This window comes from Molothrus aeneus, chromosome 18 (genome assembly GCF_037042795.1).
Source record: "Molothrus aeneus isolate 106 chromosome 18, BPBGC_Maene_1.0, whole genome shotgun sequence".
Classification (NCBI taxonomy): Eukaryota; Metazoa; Chordata; class Aves; order Passeriformes; family Icteridae; genus Molothrus; species Molothrus aeneus.
In genome coordinates, this window is record NC_089663.1 from 8,657,370 (window position 1) to 8,670,569 (window position 13,200).

Below are 13,200 nucleotides of genomic sequence, written 5' to 3' on the forward strand. Positions count from 1 at the left end.
TCACCTCTCATTAATATGAGAGCACATATAATGGGAATATGCATATTTCATTTTGTGAGCCATTCTCATGTACTGATGCTGTACTAAGGACTCCAGCAAGGGGATCTATAAAAGTCCAGTTGCTGCACTTTTATGGATTAAACATTCATCAGAATCCTTTATTCCTAGGAAGTTTCTTATTTTGTCATTATTTATGAACCAATATCACAAAGATCTGTGAAATGAGAAGGAACACAGCAATTTTTCCCAGATTTGAAGGATGAATTAAGGGTGAGAGCTGCTCGTCAGTACTAAATGTCAGTACTGCAAGTGTTTGTCTGGAGCAAATCTAGCCTTACATCAAAAATCTCATGTTGTGAGAGGTCTGGCTAACATGAGTTTTTAACCAGGAAAATGTAAATGAAAGCATCATTGGGTGTAATCACTCGCTTAAAGCCACTGTGGTTTTGGTAACCATTTCCTTGTGTGCAAGAAACACACGAGTAAAAGTCAGAGTCACTGTTGACAGGCAGTGCAGAGGAAGGGAGGACACAAAATGCAATGACAGACAAAGCTACAGGGCAACAATAAGTTTCACAGGAAGTATTTTTTTCCCTTTTGCTCTATGTTGTAATACAAGACTAAACATCTTCTACTTTAGAAAGCCTACAAGTAAGGATTTAATTAACTGCAAAGAGGGTATTTTTGAGGATACACATGCAGCTATGAATGAAGCTCCTGATCTGGTATCAGGGGAGCAATGTGAGTAGTTGTCTTTTCCACAAAGTAAGGAAAGGTGGGCAGAAGCCAGCCTTCCACAGACCTGCACTTTTACCTTTGCAGATAATTTACTCTCACACAACCCCTAAGCAGACACAGAGCAAGACCAAACACTCAGACACACTAAACACACAACATATGTGGGTTAACTGTGACAGACTGTCTGGTAATAGATCACCTCCCACCAGAGGAGAGTCCACACCCAATGCCCCCTAAATAATCTCATTTTCTCTGAGAAATCAAATTACCCAGGTCATACAAGGACTCTATGACAAAGCTGGTAACTAAGCACAAACCTGGGCATGCCTTGAGCCCTGGACCATTCTTAAGTTCCTGTTTTGTGATATCTGACATAGCTTCTTGCTAAAATCTCACCAGACTACACTGCTAAACACAGAATTTGATAAAGCTCATCCCAAAAGGAGAAAAACACATTTATATAATTGCAACAGTGATGAAATTGCTCCTTTTGCAGAAAATGTCTTTTGAGTTGCTTCCTACTCAGCAGTAATTTGAAGCAGGGAGAGGAATCTAACAAAAGTGTTGAAAGATCTCAGTAAGAATAAATACTTCATACAAATGCTAACTATGGAGTGCAGGAGCAGCCAGTCACTCTCTCAAGTGAAAAGTTATTAAGCAAATTAGGAAGGTACAGAGAATGAAAAGGAAAAAAAAAGCAACCCAACAAACAAAAACATCCAGACCATGAGACCTAGTGCTCCAAGTGGGCTGAGCCCACAGGAAGCTTTCCCAGCTACTCTGCAGCGCTCATCAGCCCAAAGGCTGCTTTGCCAGCTCAGCTCAGGAGCAGAGCACAGCCATCCAAGGAGAGTTCCCAGCAGCAATCCTGCTCCCCAGGGCAGCCCTGCAGAGCCCCCCGCTCCGGCAGGGAGGGACCCAGGGCTGTCCCAGCTCCGGGGCTGCGGCACAGCGGGTGACACCGGGTGACACCGAGTGACAGCGGCGGACTACAGCACCCAGCAGGCACCGCCGGGGCTGACGCGGAGCCACCGGAGCCAATCCACGGCACAAGGAGGAAATGTCAACAAACACGGCGGCCTGCGGGACGCGTGATACCGGCGACAGGGCAGGACACGGCCGATAAGCCACGCCAGGGCCGGCCGGGGGTGGTCACACAGCGGTCACCCACCCTGGACTGCAGCCCTTCACCCTTCAGCACCGCCTGGACCGCAGCCCTTCATCCTCCAGCACCGCCTTTCCATCCCGCAGCGTTATTTTTTAAAAAGCGTTCACAAACGGCAAAGAAAACTTGCCCCGTTATCAAGCAGGATTTAACAAATAATCAAGGAGGAAAAAATAAATTTAAAACTGGATGGTTCGCGTTTCGCAGCAGATGGGTTTTAGCCCCTCTAGATTAGATTGTCAGGGCTGGCTTTGAAGGAAAAATGTCTGCTGCAATTTTTAACACTTAACACTTAGTGACGACCACAAGGACAACAGAAAAAATGCAAATTAAAATCCTCTGGAGCTAAGACAATCATATGCTACAAAGTCATGCTTGCGCTATTTTCGCATGGCCTACGAAAAAGAAATTTTCTCAGGGAGTGTATCCAGACCAGAGAAATAAAATAAAGAAGTGGGCATGCCAAAAATAACTACTAATTTTATTTCTAACATTTTGAGAACTTAAAAGCTTCCAGCACAGACGTATTCACCACACTGCATTTCACTGTGTAACATCCTGGAGCAGAAGCTCCCACCTCAACTCCCAATTACACATGAGTTGTCTGGTCCAGCCAACAACTAACACATGATCTGCTGTATTTGTTTATCTTTCCATAACTTATCAGAAGGCTTTCTCTCCCCCCCACCTCCCCCCACCCCGAGTACACATCAGAATACAAACACTTGTTAAAAAGTGAAATTTCACAAACGCCATTCAACTTTTCCCAAATTTAGAATGCTTTGACATAATTGAATGTATTTACCTGGAAGTCATACAAGGCAACAATGTTTTCATGTTTCAATTCCTAGAAAAAGCAAAAAAAAAAAAAAAAAAACCATAAGCTAGGAGCAACAAAGGGCATATAGAATAAAGACTGAAGAAAATAAGCCAGTCTTCCTTTACCTTAAGAATTTTTATTTCCTTGCCTAGCAGTGTTTGTGATTTCGCAAGGTTCTTCTTGTTAATACATTTCACAGCTACTTCCAGCTCAGGTTTCTGAAACAGTACATAAATAACACAAACAAATGTAAATTTCACCATTCATTCACATTAGGATAAGCAGCCTCTTAACAGATTACAAATTCTATTGAAAGAAGTGTCTTGCAGCACCGGTAAAGGCCTCTCACTTCACATCCTAATGCCTTCTCTTTACTTGTTCAGACTTGCCCTTTCCTGAATTATGCTTGTCAGCCCAAGGAGAAAAGCCCAAGGTTTAGGTTTTTGTTACTACTTCATGCAATGATTATCCTCTTATTTAATCACTAGAAATAAATGCACTGTGGGAGCCGTGGCTTATCCCAAGCACTAATGATGGAAAATCCACTGCCGGATTGGTTTCCTTTTATTTACCAGTAAGAGATTTCTCCTCCTCCTTGAAAAATTAAGTGGAGAAGACTTCACAGACACAAACACACAAAAATCCCAAACAAAGTAAAGAGTTCTTTTCATAGATAGTGTGTAGGGATTTTTTTCTCCCTTGTTTTGGAGGTGGGGACGGGTTTTGAGTGGATCTGGGAGGCAGCTGACGGCCTCCCAGCCCCAAGGTGAAGCCACCTGCCCGGCTCCTGCCGGGACACACACCTGCTTGGAAGAAACTCCAAGGCGAACAATAATAAATAAAAATAAGCACCCCAAGCCCGGGGTGATGCCCAGGCTGGCAAGAGCCGCCGCTTGCGGCGGGGATGCGGCGACCGGGGCGCGCTGCCCCCACCTCGGCCCAGAGCAGGAAATAAATAAATAAATGAAAAGCAGAAGCGGGGAGGGTGGAAATAAAAAGCAGGGATTCTCACCTCTTTGTGCCTGCCTTTGAAGACGACGGCGAAGGCTCCGTGCCCGATCAGGTCCTTCCTGCTGAACTCAAACTTTCCCACCGTCTCCATGGCGCTGCGCCGGGGGGTCCCGGGGGCCGGCGGCGAGGCTGCGGCCGGGACGGCTTCAGAGCTGCAAAGGGACGAGGAGGAGGAGGAGGAGGATGGCGGTGATGAAGGAGCTGCCTTTAAAGAAAATCAAACCTCTCCCAATCCAAACACGACGGGGGTACCCCCCGCCACCGCCCCCCTCGGAGCGGTCGGGAGCCGGAGCAGCCCCGCTCCCGCCGGCCCCGGCAGCTCCGCGCCGGGCTGCGCTGCCCACCTCGCCCTCGTCCATGGGCTGCCTCTTCCTGCCGAGCGGCCGGGAGCCGGGCATTGTCAGCGGCCGGGGCGAAGCTGGCTCCTCAGCAGCGGGCCTCCCCCATCTCCTCCTCGGGCCGGGCCGGCGCGGCTCCTCGGGCCCCGCTTCAGGCGGGGCTCCCCATGCCGAGCCCCGGCCCCCCCGCCGGCAGGCGCGGCTTCGCCGAGAGTCCACCTTAAGCGCGATCCACCTTAACGCCCGGTCCGCCTCACGGCAGCGCTCCACCTTAAGCGCGATCCACCTTAAGGGCCGCCCGCGCCCCCGGCTGTGAGCGCTGGCGGGGCCGGGGTCGCGGGGCCGGGGTCGCTCCGCGGGAGCCGCCGCTGGCTCGGCCGGGCCCGGACAAAGCTGTGCGGAGCGGAGCGGGAGTGCCGGGCGGCGCAGGCGCGATGTGCGGCGGGGGAGGCGGTGGGCAGGCGGGCGGGCAGGCGGGCAGAGCGGCGGCGGCACCTGAGGCGGAGCGGCCGGGCCCGGCACATTTAAAGGCGCCGCCTGCCGAGCGCCTGAGTCAGCGCCGCGCTGCCGCGGCCCCCGAGCCGGCGGCCCGGGAGGGCTCCTGGCAGCCACCCGTCCCGGCCTTTGGGAGGTGACACAACCATGGGATCGTTCTGAGTTGGAAAGGACACACAACGAAATTGAAGTGCAGCTCCTGGCCCTGCCCAGCAGAGCCCCAATAATCCCACCACGTGCCTGAGAGCATTGTCCAAGTGGTTCTTGAGCTCTGTCAGGTTCGGTGGTCGCCACTTCTCTAGGCAGCCTGTTCTAGTGACCAGCCACCTATTAGCGAAGAACCTTTTCCCAATATCCATCCTGAACCTCTCCCGACACAGCTTCAGGCCATTCCCAGGGGTTCTGTCACTGTCACCCGCAGATCAGTGCCTGCCCTTTCACTTCCCTTCCCAACCCCACAGTTGTACACCACAATAAGGGCTCCTGTCTTCAGGCTGAACAGACCCAACTGATCTTTCAAACAATTAAACAAATGCGTCGGGTTGGGTGAAGTTCACCCCAAGAGCTGTAAAGTGTCCAGGTGGAGCTGGTCCCAGCATCCCCAGCACCCATTCCTCTCACCCAGCATAGCCCACCTCCTCCTCCACAGGCTCTGGCTCTTTTCCACTCGCTGCTGTGCCAGGGCACCACGGCTCCTTTTTGGGGAACCAGCCAGGCCTCCAGAAGTGCCCGAGGGTGCCTCCATGGAGCTCTCCTCTGACAGACTCTTCTTGATGTCCTGCTCCAGAGCTCGGCATGGAATCACTGTTGCGATAAGAAACCTTTCCTGGCCGGAGCCTGGTGAGCCTGGTGTGTGGTTTGGCCATCCCATCTCTTGCTGCACAGTGACCCACAAGCTCTGCCCTGTGGGTGTGGGCTCACAGGTCATTCCTTCTGTGGCGGGAACCTCTCACACATTTGCCCCATCCTCTGCTCCAGGCTGCCCAAATCCACCAGCCCTGGCAGCACCCACACCGCTTGCGCACTCGCTCCTGTTTGTACACTTATCACAACGTCAAATCCCAACTGCAGGGAAAACAACGCTCCCCGTGGGCAGCGCCGCTGCTCACACGCTCTGCCTGAAGTTTGTTTTTTACCCAACTGTGCGGTATCGACCCAGCTATCGACCCGTGCCAGCGCTGCAGCTCCAAACACGCAGTGCCAGGGTGATGCCAGTGGCTCTGCAGACACCCAGCACACAGGGTGCTGGTGTTGTGACGTTGGGTGGCTGCAGTTATCACCAGTCTCACCACAAGTTGGGCACAAACAGCACTTCACAGTGTCAGGACACGTTATCTACACAGAGGCAGTGGCTGTCTGATATGCTATCTGGCCCATAGGCTGTTGTCCTTGGTTCCCACATAACTGGTGTTCAGGTACCTTCCTCCACTTCAAATTTTAGTGGGAAAATGACAGTGTGAACTAAGTAGCAGGGCCTGGCTGGTAGGGATTGGCATCTCGAATTCCAGCAGTTTAGTGCTTGTCGGGAACTGTGAAAGTGACAAGGATATTATTCAGTGGGAATCTGAAAACTGCCTCTGTTGAAGTAGCCCTTAAACCAAAAGAAGACTAGAGCACCTTTGTAATTTCAGCAGAAATTCATTTTAGAACTCCTTTAAAAAAACATACAATATATTTACCTACTTTTCTTTCACACTTCTGTATCATCCACATCTACAATTTCAGGCCTTTATCAATGATCATAATGGTTTAATTTAAAAACTAACACAGAAACCAGTAAAAATGTCAAACATCATCAAAAAATAGTGCTTGGCAAATGCCAGACTTGGGAATTAATTTTACCCCTTGTTAAAAGCCACTGTCTCTAATGCAGAAGGTAACAGTTGAAAAAGCTTAGGCAGGAAGTGAAGAAAATGTTTTGAAACTACTTAGATGATTTCTGAGCAGGCAAAATCTTGTATCTGCCTTGGCTGGAAAGCAGCCAGAGCACTCCGGTTAGCAAGTGCACTCTTGCAAGAGCTGTGGTAAAATCTGCAGTGCCCACAGGTGTTTCTGCCTTTCCTTCCCCAGCTCAGCAAAGACATTCAGTCCTGGGTGAAGGAGGAAGTTGATATGACTGCTGTTCAATTAGAGGCCAAAATATCCCACTGATGAATGTCCTTTGTTCTGTACAGAGTGTGCTTATTTGTTCCTTCACATGCTGCTGGTTGTGAAAAAAAAAGTCAAACGTAAGTTAGATTTGACTAAACGTGGGTCCTAAGGCAGCTCTTTGCATGCAGCTGTTTACAGAGCCAGGTGGCAAAGTCAACCTCCTCTCTGCTGACATTCTGGTTTTGTTTTAGGCAAATTTGTTTTGTTTTTAAGCAGGCTCACTGGGTAGCTTTCTAATGAGTAACAGGACTTCAGGACAGCAGAATGAAAGTCTGTACTAGGATCAGGACCAAGTAGCACTGGATGCCATGGGCACATGAGGCATCACATGCACTTTGAATGATCAGTTTAATATTTGTAGCAATTAAACATCTTTCAATTGTGTGTCTTCAAAAAAAATAGCTTGGTGAAAGTATTTTGAACTTCTACAAAAATTTAGAAACTTCCCCCAGGACCACTAATAAAATGTAATGCCCCTTGACAGCAAATATGGGTTTGAGATGTTTGGAGTGCACTCTGCAGACACATTTGTTCATTTTGGAACAAAGAGGGCTGAAAAGCTTTTTAATTAAATGTAGGATTCTTCAATTTTATTTTTTTTTCTTGTGGTTTGCTGATTAAAAGCTTGTGTTGTATCAATTCTTCCCTGATGTCCAGAATTCAGTGAGAGTATGTTTAGGCCAACATCCAACACATGCAAATTCTGTTCTCCTCCCACAGTCTCCCATTTGCTAATCATGAAAGCACTACTGCCAGCACGTATTCAACTACTTCCTCAGATGGAGGCATTAATCTTTGAGGGGACAGAGTAGAGAGTTCCATTTACTAATGCAAAACATCAGCGGGGGAAGATCCACTGCTGAGATTTACAATGGGTGGAGAATAATATAAGCATACAATCCACCCACTGTGGGAAGCCTTGGAATATTGTCTTGAAAGTCTCTTTATAATTTAATGCACTTATATTCTTTTTTTCTAATTTAAATGTAAAGGGAAGCAACGGACAAGTGATATCCTGATGACTCAAGTAATGCTCTTTTCCAATACCATGTTTTAATCAGGAGTAATAAATATGGCTGTTTCTACCTCCTGTAATCCAAGAGTGCCATCCTTACCTCTTGGCACAATGTAATTATCTCTGAGCTGGGGAATTGGTTAAAGCTACAGAAGTGTGAGGGAATTCTGTAAGCAAACTCAGAGTATAGATTTATAATAAAGACAGAATAAAGATTTCCATTAGGAATTTTCCATCTTTTCATGATTATTTTCTAGACAGTTCCATCTTCTTAATACAAGCACTTCTGTTGGCCAGCCAGCCATCTTTCCTAAGATCTTGTCTTTGCTTTTCTAGTTCAGCAGCTCCAGCCTGGTGCTCCCCTCAGTGCCCAGTGAGAGATCAGAAGCTTCCCAGCAGGCACCCATGAAGCTGAACCCCTGTGTCTGAAAGGCATGGGGCAATCCTTGCCCAGACAGCAGCACAAAGAACAAATTCTTTCCCTTGCTGTGAATCTCTGTTTTGAACTCAGACTTCTGCTCGATACAGAGGGAATCTCCAAGGCCTTCCAGTGTAATATTTTCATTACAGCAACTGCCCCAGGGACACAAGCACTAAGGGACAGGACAGCAAATCAATATTTCTGGAGGAAGTGCTGGATTATGAGGCTTGGGTGCATGAGCAAGATGTGATTGAACATGTTACTGCACATGGGCTGAGCCTTATAATTGGTCCCACGTCTCCTCTTTGTGTGAAATGAGCACTGAAGCCTGAAGATGAGCTTTAATATGTGCTATAGCTCAGTTGTAGGTGTGCTGCTGCTGGGTAATTATTTTCTTCACAGAAATGTGTGCTTGAAACTGGATACTTCACAGCCAAAGAAAATGGACAGAGTAGCACAAGGAGGAAAGATCAGAGTTTCAGAGTACATCTGGATGAAAAGCAGACTCTGTACTCATGTGGATTCAAAAATCTGATGCAAATTTAGACATGTTGAGGCAGTTACACATCCGCTTTCCACAACCATCCCAGTGGCTGAGCGTAACCACCAGTATCTGGGCAGAGCCAACACTAACCTGAAAGCTGGAATTTTTGCCAGGTTCATCAGGAAGGAGTGAAGGTACTGAATATGCTTGGCTGAAGAACAGTTTGGTGGAAGAAATATGTGGAAGGTCTACAAATATCTGTAAATTTTAAAGGTAAATATTAGCCTGGCATTAATGAATGGAAGGGAAGAAGGGAAGTTATAGGCTGAATTTAATGGAAAATTTAAATTATGTTATTTAGTCATACTGGTTTGTGATGTCTGCTAGTAGGCTAGATTCTGGCTCAGTTACAGTAAGGATAAGACAGAGATTACAGTACAACATAATTCACCAGGATAAGCAAATTTTGAACACTGCCTTGTTGTGTTGCATTCCTACAGAGGCTGAAGGAGTAGATTAATCTGGAGCTCTGAAAACATCTGCAGATTTACAGCAGCAGTAGAAGTTGTGTCAAGAGTATTGTTCATACCTCACCAGGGACCTGCAGAAACATAATTCCAGCTCTGGTAAAATGCTTTTGTCTTAGGAAAGGAGAGATCCTCCACTCACAACATCAGCTCTTGATCACTGAAATGAGACACTGAATTAAGTGATGGAGTCTGCAATCTGCTCCCTAACTTTCACAGCCAGCTCCCTACATCACACACAGAGCAGATTTTAAAACATTTAGGTAAAATTCAAACATGGGATAGCACTGGTGAGAGGTCTGAATATTTGAAGTATTAGAGCATTGATGTTATTTAAATAACTGCTGGAGCAGTGTGGCACTTAGCATGGCACACAGGAGAGGGAGAGTTGTTTTCCATGTGCTTCCATAGCCCTGTCATATTACATTCTGGATTTATTTATGCTCTGAGCCACTCTATTGATTAATAGTGCTGAGAGATTTAACTAGCCACTGAATTATCCTGGCAGGCCAGGTCTGAGATGTTTTATTACTCCCCTCCTTGCACATACACACCAGCTTACTGAACAGACATTGTGAATTATTGAAGGTGGCATTTTCATGTACTCAGCAAGGTGCTCTGGCAAGGGCTTTCCTGGGTTCCCATGGCATTTTGGTATCAAATGCATTTCAGCTACTGGCAGAGGGCTCTGGGCACTAAAGGCTGTGCTCAGTGTTCAAATCTGTTAGTGCTCACATCAAGGATCATTACCTAACCTGCCTGCCAAGCAACTGATTATATTAAAATGAAGTTTGCCAATAAATAAGAGTCTGCAAATCCACCCAGAGCAGTCTGTTTTCAGGCTAATTGGAAGCTATTTTTTGCCAGAACAAGTACTGCTTGTCCATAAATCAGCAGGTTTCATCATGCAGTTCCTTACAAGATGTTGTCTCTGTCCTGGTTGGGAACAGACCCTCCCTCACCACCCTCAGCTTCCCCCCACAGCCACACACACACTTTGGTGTGTGCCATCCCCTCGTGCCAGTCCTGGTGAGGCCAAGGGTTGTTCAGGGTGGGATATGGGCCTCACTTTAGCCTGGGCTCTGGGATCCCCTCCAGTGTCCATTCAAGTCAGCAGGATCCTCTGCAGCAGCTCCAACACTCTCCAGCACCAGCCCCTGCTTTCCTGGCCTCTGCTTGACTAATGCAGGGGAAGCCTCCAGGTTTAAGGACCCTCTCTTTTCTCTAGCAGAGAGCTGAAATTCATGGTCAGAAAGAACCCTTCAGCCCAACAAAGTCTTTCCAAAGCAATCCAAGTGGACAGAGAATTCACATTTGTCACCTTTGGTGTCTCCATCCTTCTCAAAAGCAGCCTTGAGACAAAATTCACCAATGAAATCTACAATATTACGGGACTGCAGTGAGTTCCTAGAGAAACCTGTATCTGTCCTGTTATGAATCAGAGCCCTGGTTGCTTCTCCTTCTCTAAGAGGTTCCCATTTAAGAGCAGGTTTAACCCCCTTTCACTGCTGGATTACAGCAAAGAGCCACAGAAGAATGCAGGCTTGTAGAACAGTCATTTCTTCCTCTCTGTCATGAACCTAGGAGGTCAAGGACATGCACCAGTTTAAAAATAGGATTGTCAGGCATTTTCTTTGTAGCTGGGCTCTTTTTGGGGTTTGGTGCATCAGCACTGCTGCCCCAGGAGAAGGGAGGCACAGCCAGGAGCATTGTCCCTCATGGCACCAGCTCATTTGTGATTCCTAACTGCTTCCAGCAAGCTTCCAGCTCTGCCTTGGGAAGGGATTGTTAATAAACTTTCCTCTTTATGACTAACTGGCTCGGAGGTGTCTCTGTTTTCAAGCAGACCAGTAGCACATACAATTTTAAATAGGCATTGTTCCAGCCAGGGCCTTAGTCATGCAGTGTAAAGCTGGGCAGAAATGATAGCTTCCTTTATTTACAGATGTGTAAATAACAACAAGGAATGGCCACAGGAGATAGGACCAGGCATAAGAAGCTTCACCAGTGATGAAGGAGATCTCTGCCCCTGCTGAAGGGTTCAGGAGGGGAGCAGGCTGCCCAGATCATTGCTAGAGCCTCCGTGGGATAAGTTGGGCAAACACCTGGCAGGAGTGACACAGCTAAGGACAAACTGTGTCCTTGGATAAGCAAATTGTGTCATGCCCAGCTCTGTCCCCTGTTCTGTGGTTTGTTTTCAGTGTTTTGGTTTTGGGCAGAGGCTGAAAATTTCCCTAAAAGCCCAGGATGAGGAATTACTCCAAAAAAAGGCCTTGAAAGTTATCATGCTACTACCACTCCTATGGATACACAGAAAAATCCTTTGAAAAAAGACAAACTCGAGTTCTTCCTCTGAACCTGTTATCAGTTTTGTCAACTGACAAGGACAGGACGCTCCCAGCAATGTGAAAGGCAGCACAGAAGCTCCCTGCAGCAAGGCTGGACACTGCTGGGTGCAGCAGCTGGGATCTGTCCCTGTGTTGCAGCACTCCAAAGCAATGATTCCTTGTCTTTGTGTATTTCTAGGAAACCAGAGAGACCATTCTCCCACATGAAAGCCTGCAGTAATTAGTGGCATGCAAGAAAAGCTCTCAGTGGATCATGAGAAAGATTTCTTTTGTATTTAGTGCTTTCAAACACATTTTAAAATTTTTAAAAATAATTTATATTAAAAAAACAACTGGTCTGCTAAGACATCATGCCCACCCATACCTATACTCCAGCACTTATAGCCCCACAGCAAAGGAAGACCTAAGGACAAGGTGATAAATTATTTCTAATCTGATATCTGATATTTTTTTTCTGTGTGTATTTTTCTGGACTGAGCTCTCTGGTCCACAAATTCACAGAGCAATTTCCCAGAAATGCAGTTTAGCTGAAGCACATGTCTGGGACTGAAGGTCTCTAGCCTGACAAATCAGAAATGCATTTCTGAGAAGTATTTAGATATTTCAGTCCCCTAGACTGCTATCTCTCCTTTTCCCTTATCTGTGTGAATTACAAGGCCTTAAAAGACCAAATTTCTCATCATTATTTCTGTACTACTTTGATTTTTGTAGCAACTAATGCAGTAATGGTTATTCCCAATTAAAGATCAGAAATATACACAGCTCAGCATTTGTCATTTGTCCTTTGTCAAATGCAACAAGACACCATCACTAATAAAAGCAAATATCTGAATAAAAGCAAGAGGAAAAAGGCTGACCCTGGTTTTATTTTTAATTCTCTGTCCATCACCAATGCTCTCCCCAGAGCTGGGTACAAATAATGAGAATTGTTCTGCTAACAAGCCAGGTTAACACTAATATTTCCCAGTGGAGAGTTTGGGGTTTATTGATGCTCTGCAGTGTTGCAGGATGCATTTGTGATGCCCATCCAAGCACTGGGAAGGCACTTGACCAGGCAGCACCAGGCAGCAGGATCATCCAGGACTGTGATGGCTGTGGTGCTTTCCCATGAGTCATGAATTCATAGTCAAATATTCCATGACTCATGGATTAACCTAACAAAACCCAGAGGGAAGAAAAGTTATTGGGTTATTGGTTGACAAGAGCCTTTTAAAATTAATATGGCATAATAAGCAGGATGCCAACATCCTCTGACTCGTGAGAAACTTGTCAGGAAGAGTTTTATGCACTCACCTATTACCAAGGGACCTCAGCTGGGGTTATGTAATTAGGATGGGACACTTTTTGCAGCTTCAAGGCTTGAATAGCAACATTAGTATAATCTGGTTACAGAAAGCAGAGCCACATGCAGCAAGCTATTAATACCACTTGTATTTAATTGCAGTTCCCTTCCATTCTAGTGCAAATAAACAAAATCAGACAAATAGATGGAAACCAGAATGGGGCCATAAATGAACCACAAGATAAAATATGGTAAACAAGGTTATCTGTCTCCTCTTCTGCAAAAAGGTTATGAACTTGCTTAACACTACAAAAAGAGTGGTCTGACCCCACGGACAGGGCATGGAAGAGAGGTTTTGAATACATTTCCAAAGTCCTGGGTTTATTTGTGCTCCCTGCTTTGCGA

The 13,200-nt window shown here is 46.5% G+C and overlaps 1 protein-coding gene across 2 annotated transcripts in view; it reads right to left on the bottom strand.

Annotated features, from left to right (window-relative positions):
* The window catches only part of ULK1 (unc-51 like autophagy activating kinase 1), a 74,394-nt gene extending 70,216 nt beyond the window's left edge, over window positions 1–4,178 (bottom strand). For both annotated transcript variants that reach the window (XM_066562192.1, XM_066562191.1), the window contains exons 1-4: window positions 4,079–4,178; window positions 3,736–3,886; window positions 2,849–2,941; window positions 2,709–2,750 (exon numbers count right to left, since the gene is read on the bottom strand). In XM_066562192.1, the coding sequence (XP_066418289.1) occupies window positions 2,709–2,750; window positions 2,849–2,941; window positions 3,736–3,825 (225 nt within the window). In that variant the 5' untranslated portion in view covers window positions 3,826–3,886; window positions 4,079–4,178. The remainder of the gene's footprint in view (window positions 1–2,708; window positions 2,751–2,848; window positions 2,942–3,735; window positions 3,887–4,078) is intronic.
* Window positions 4,179–13,200: the final 9,022 nt, after the last annotated feature.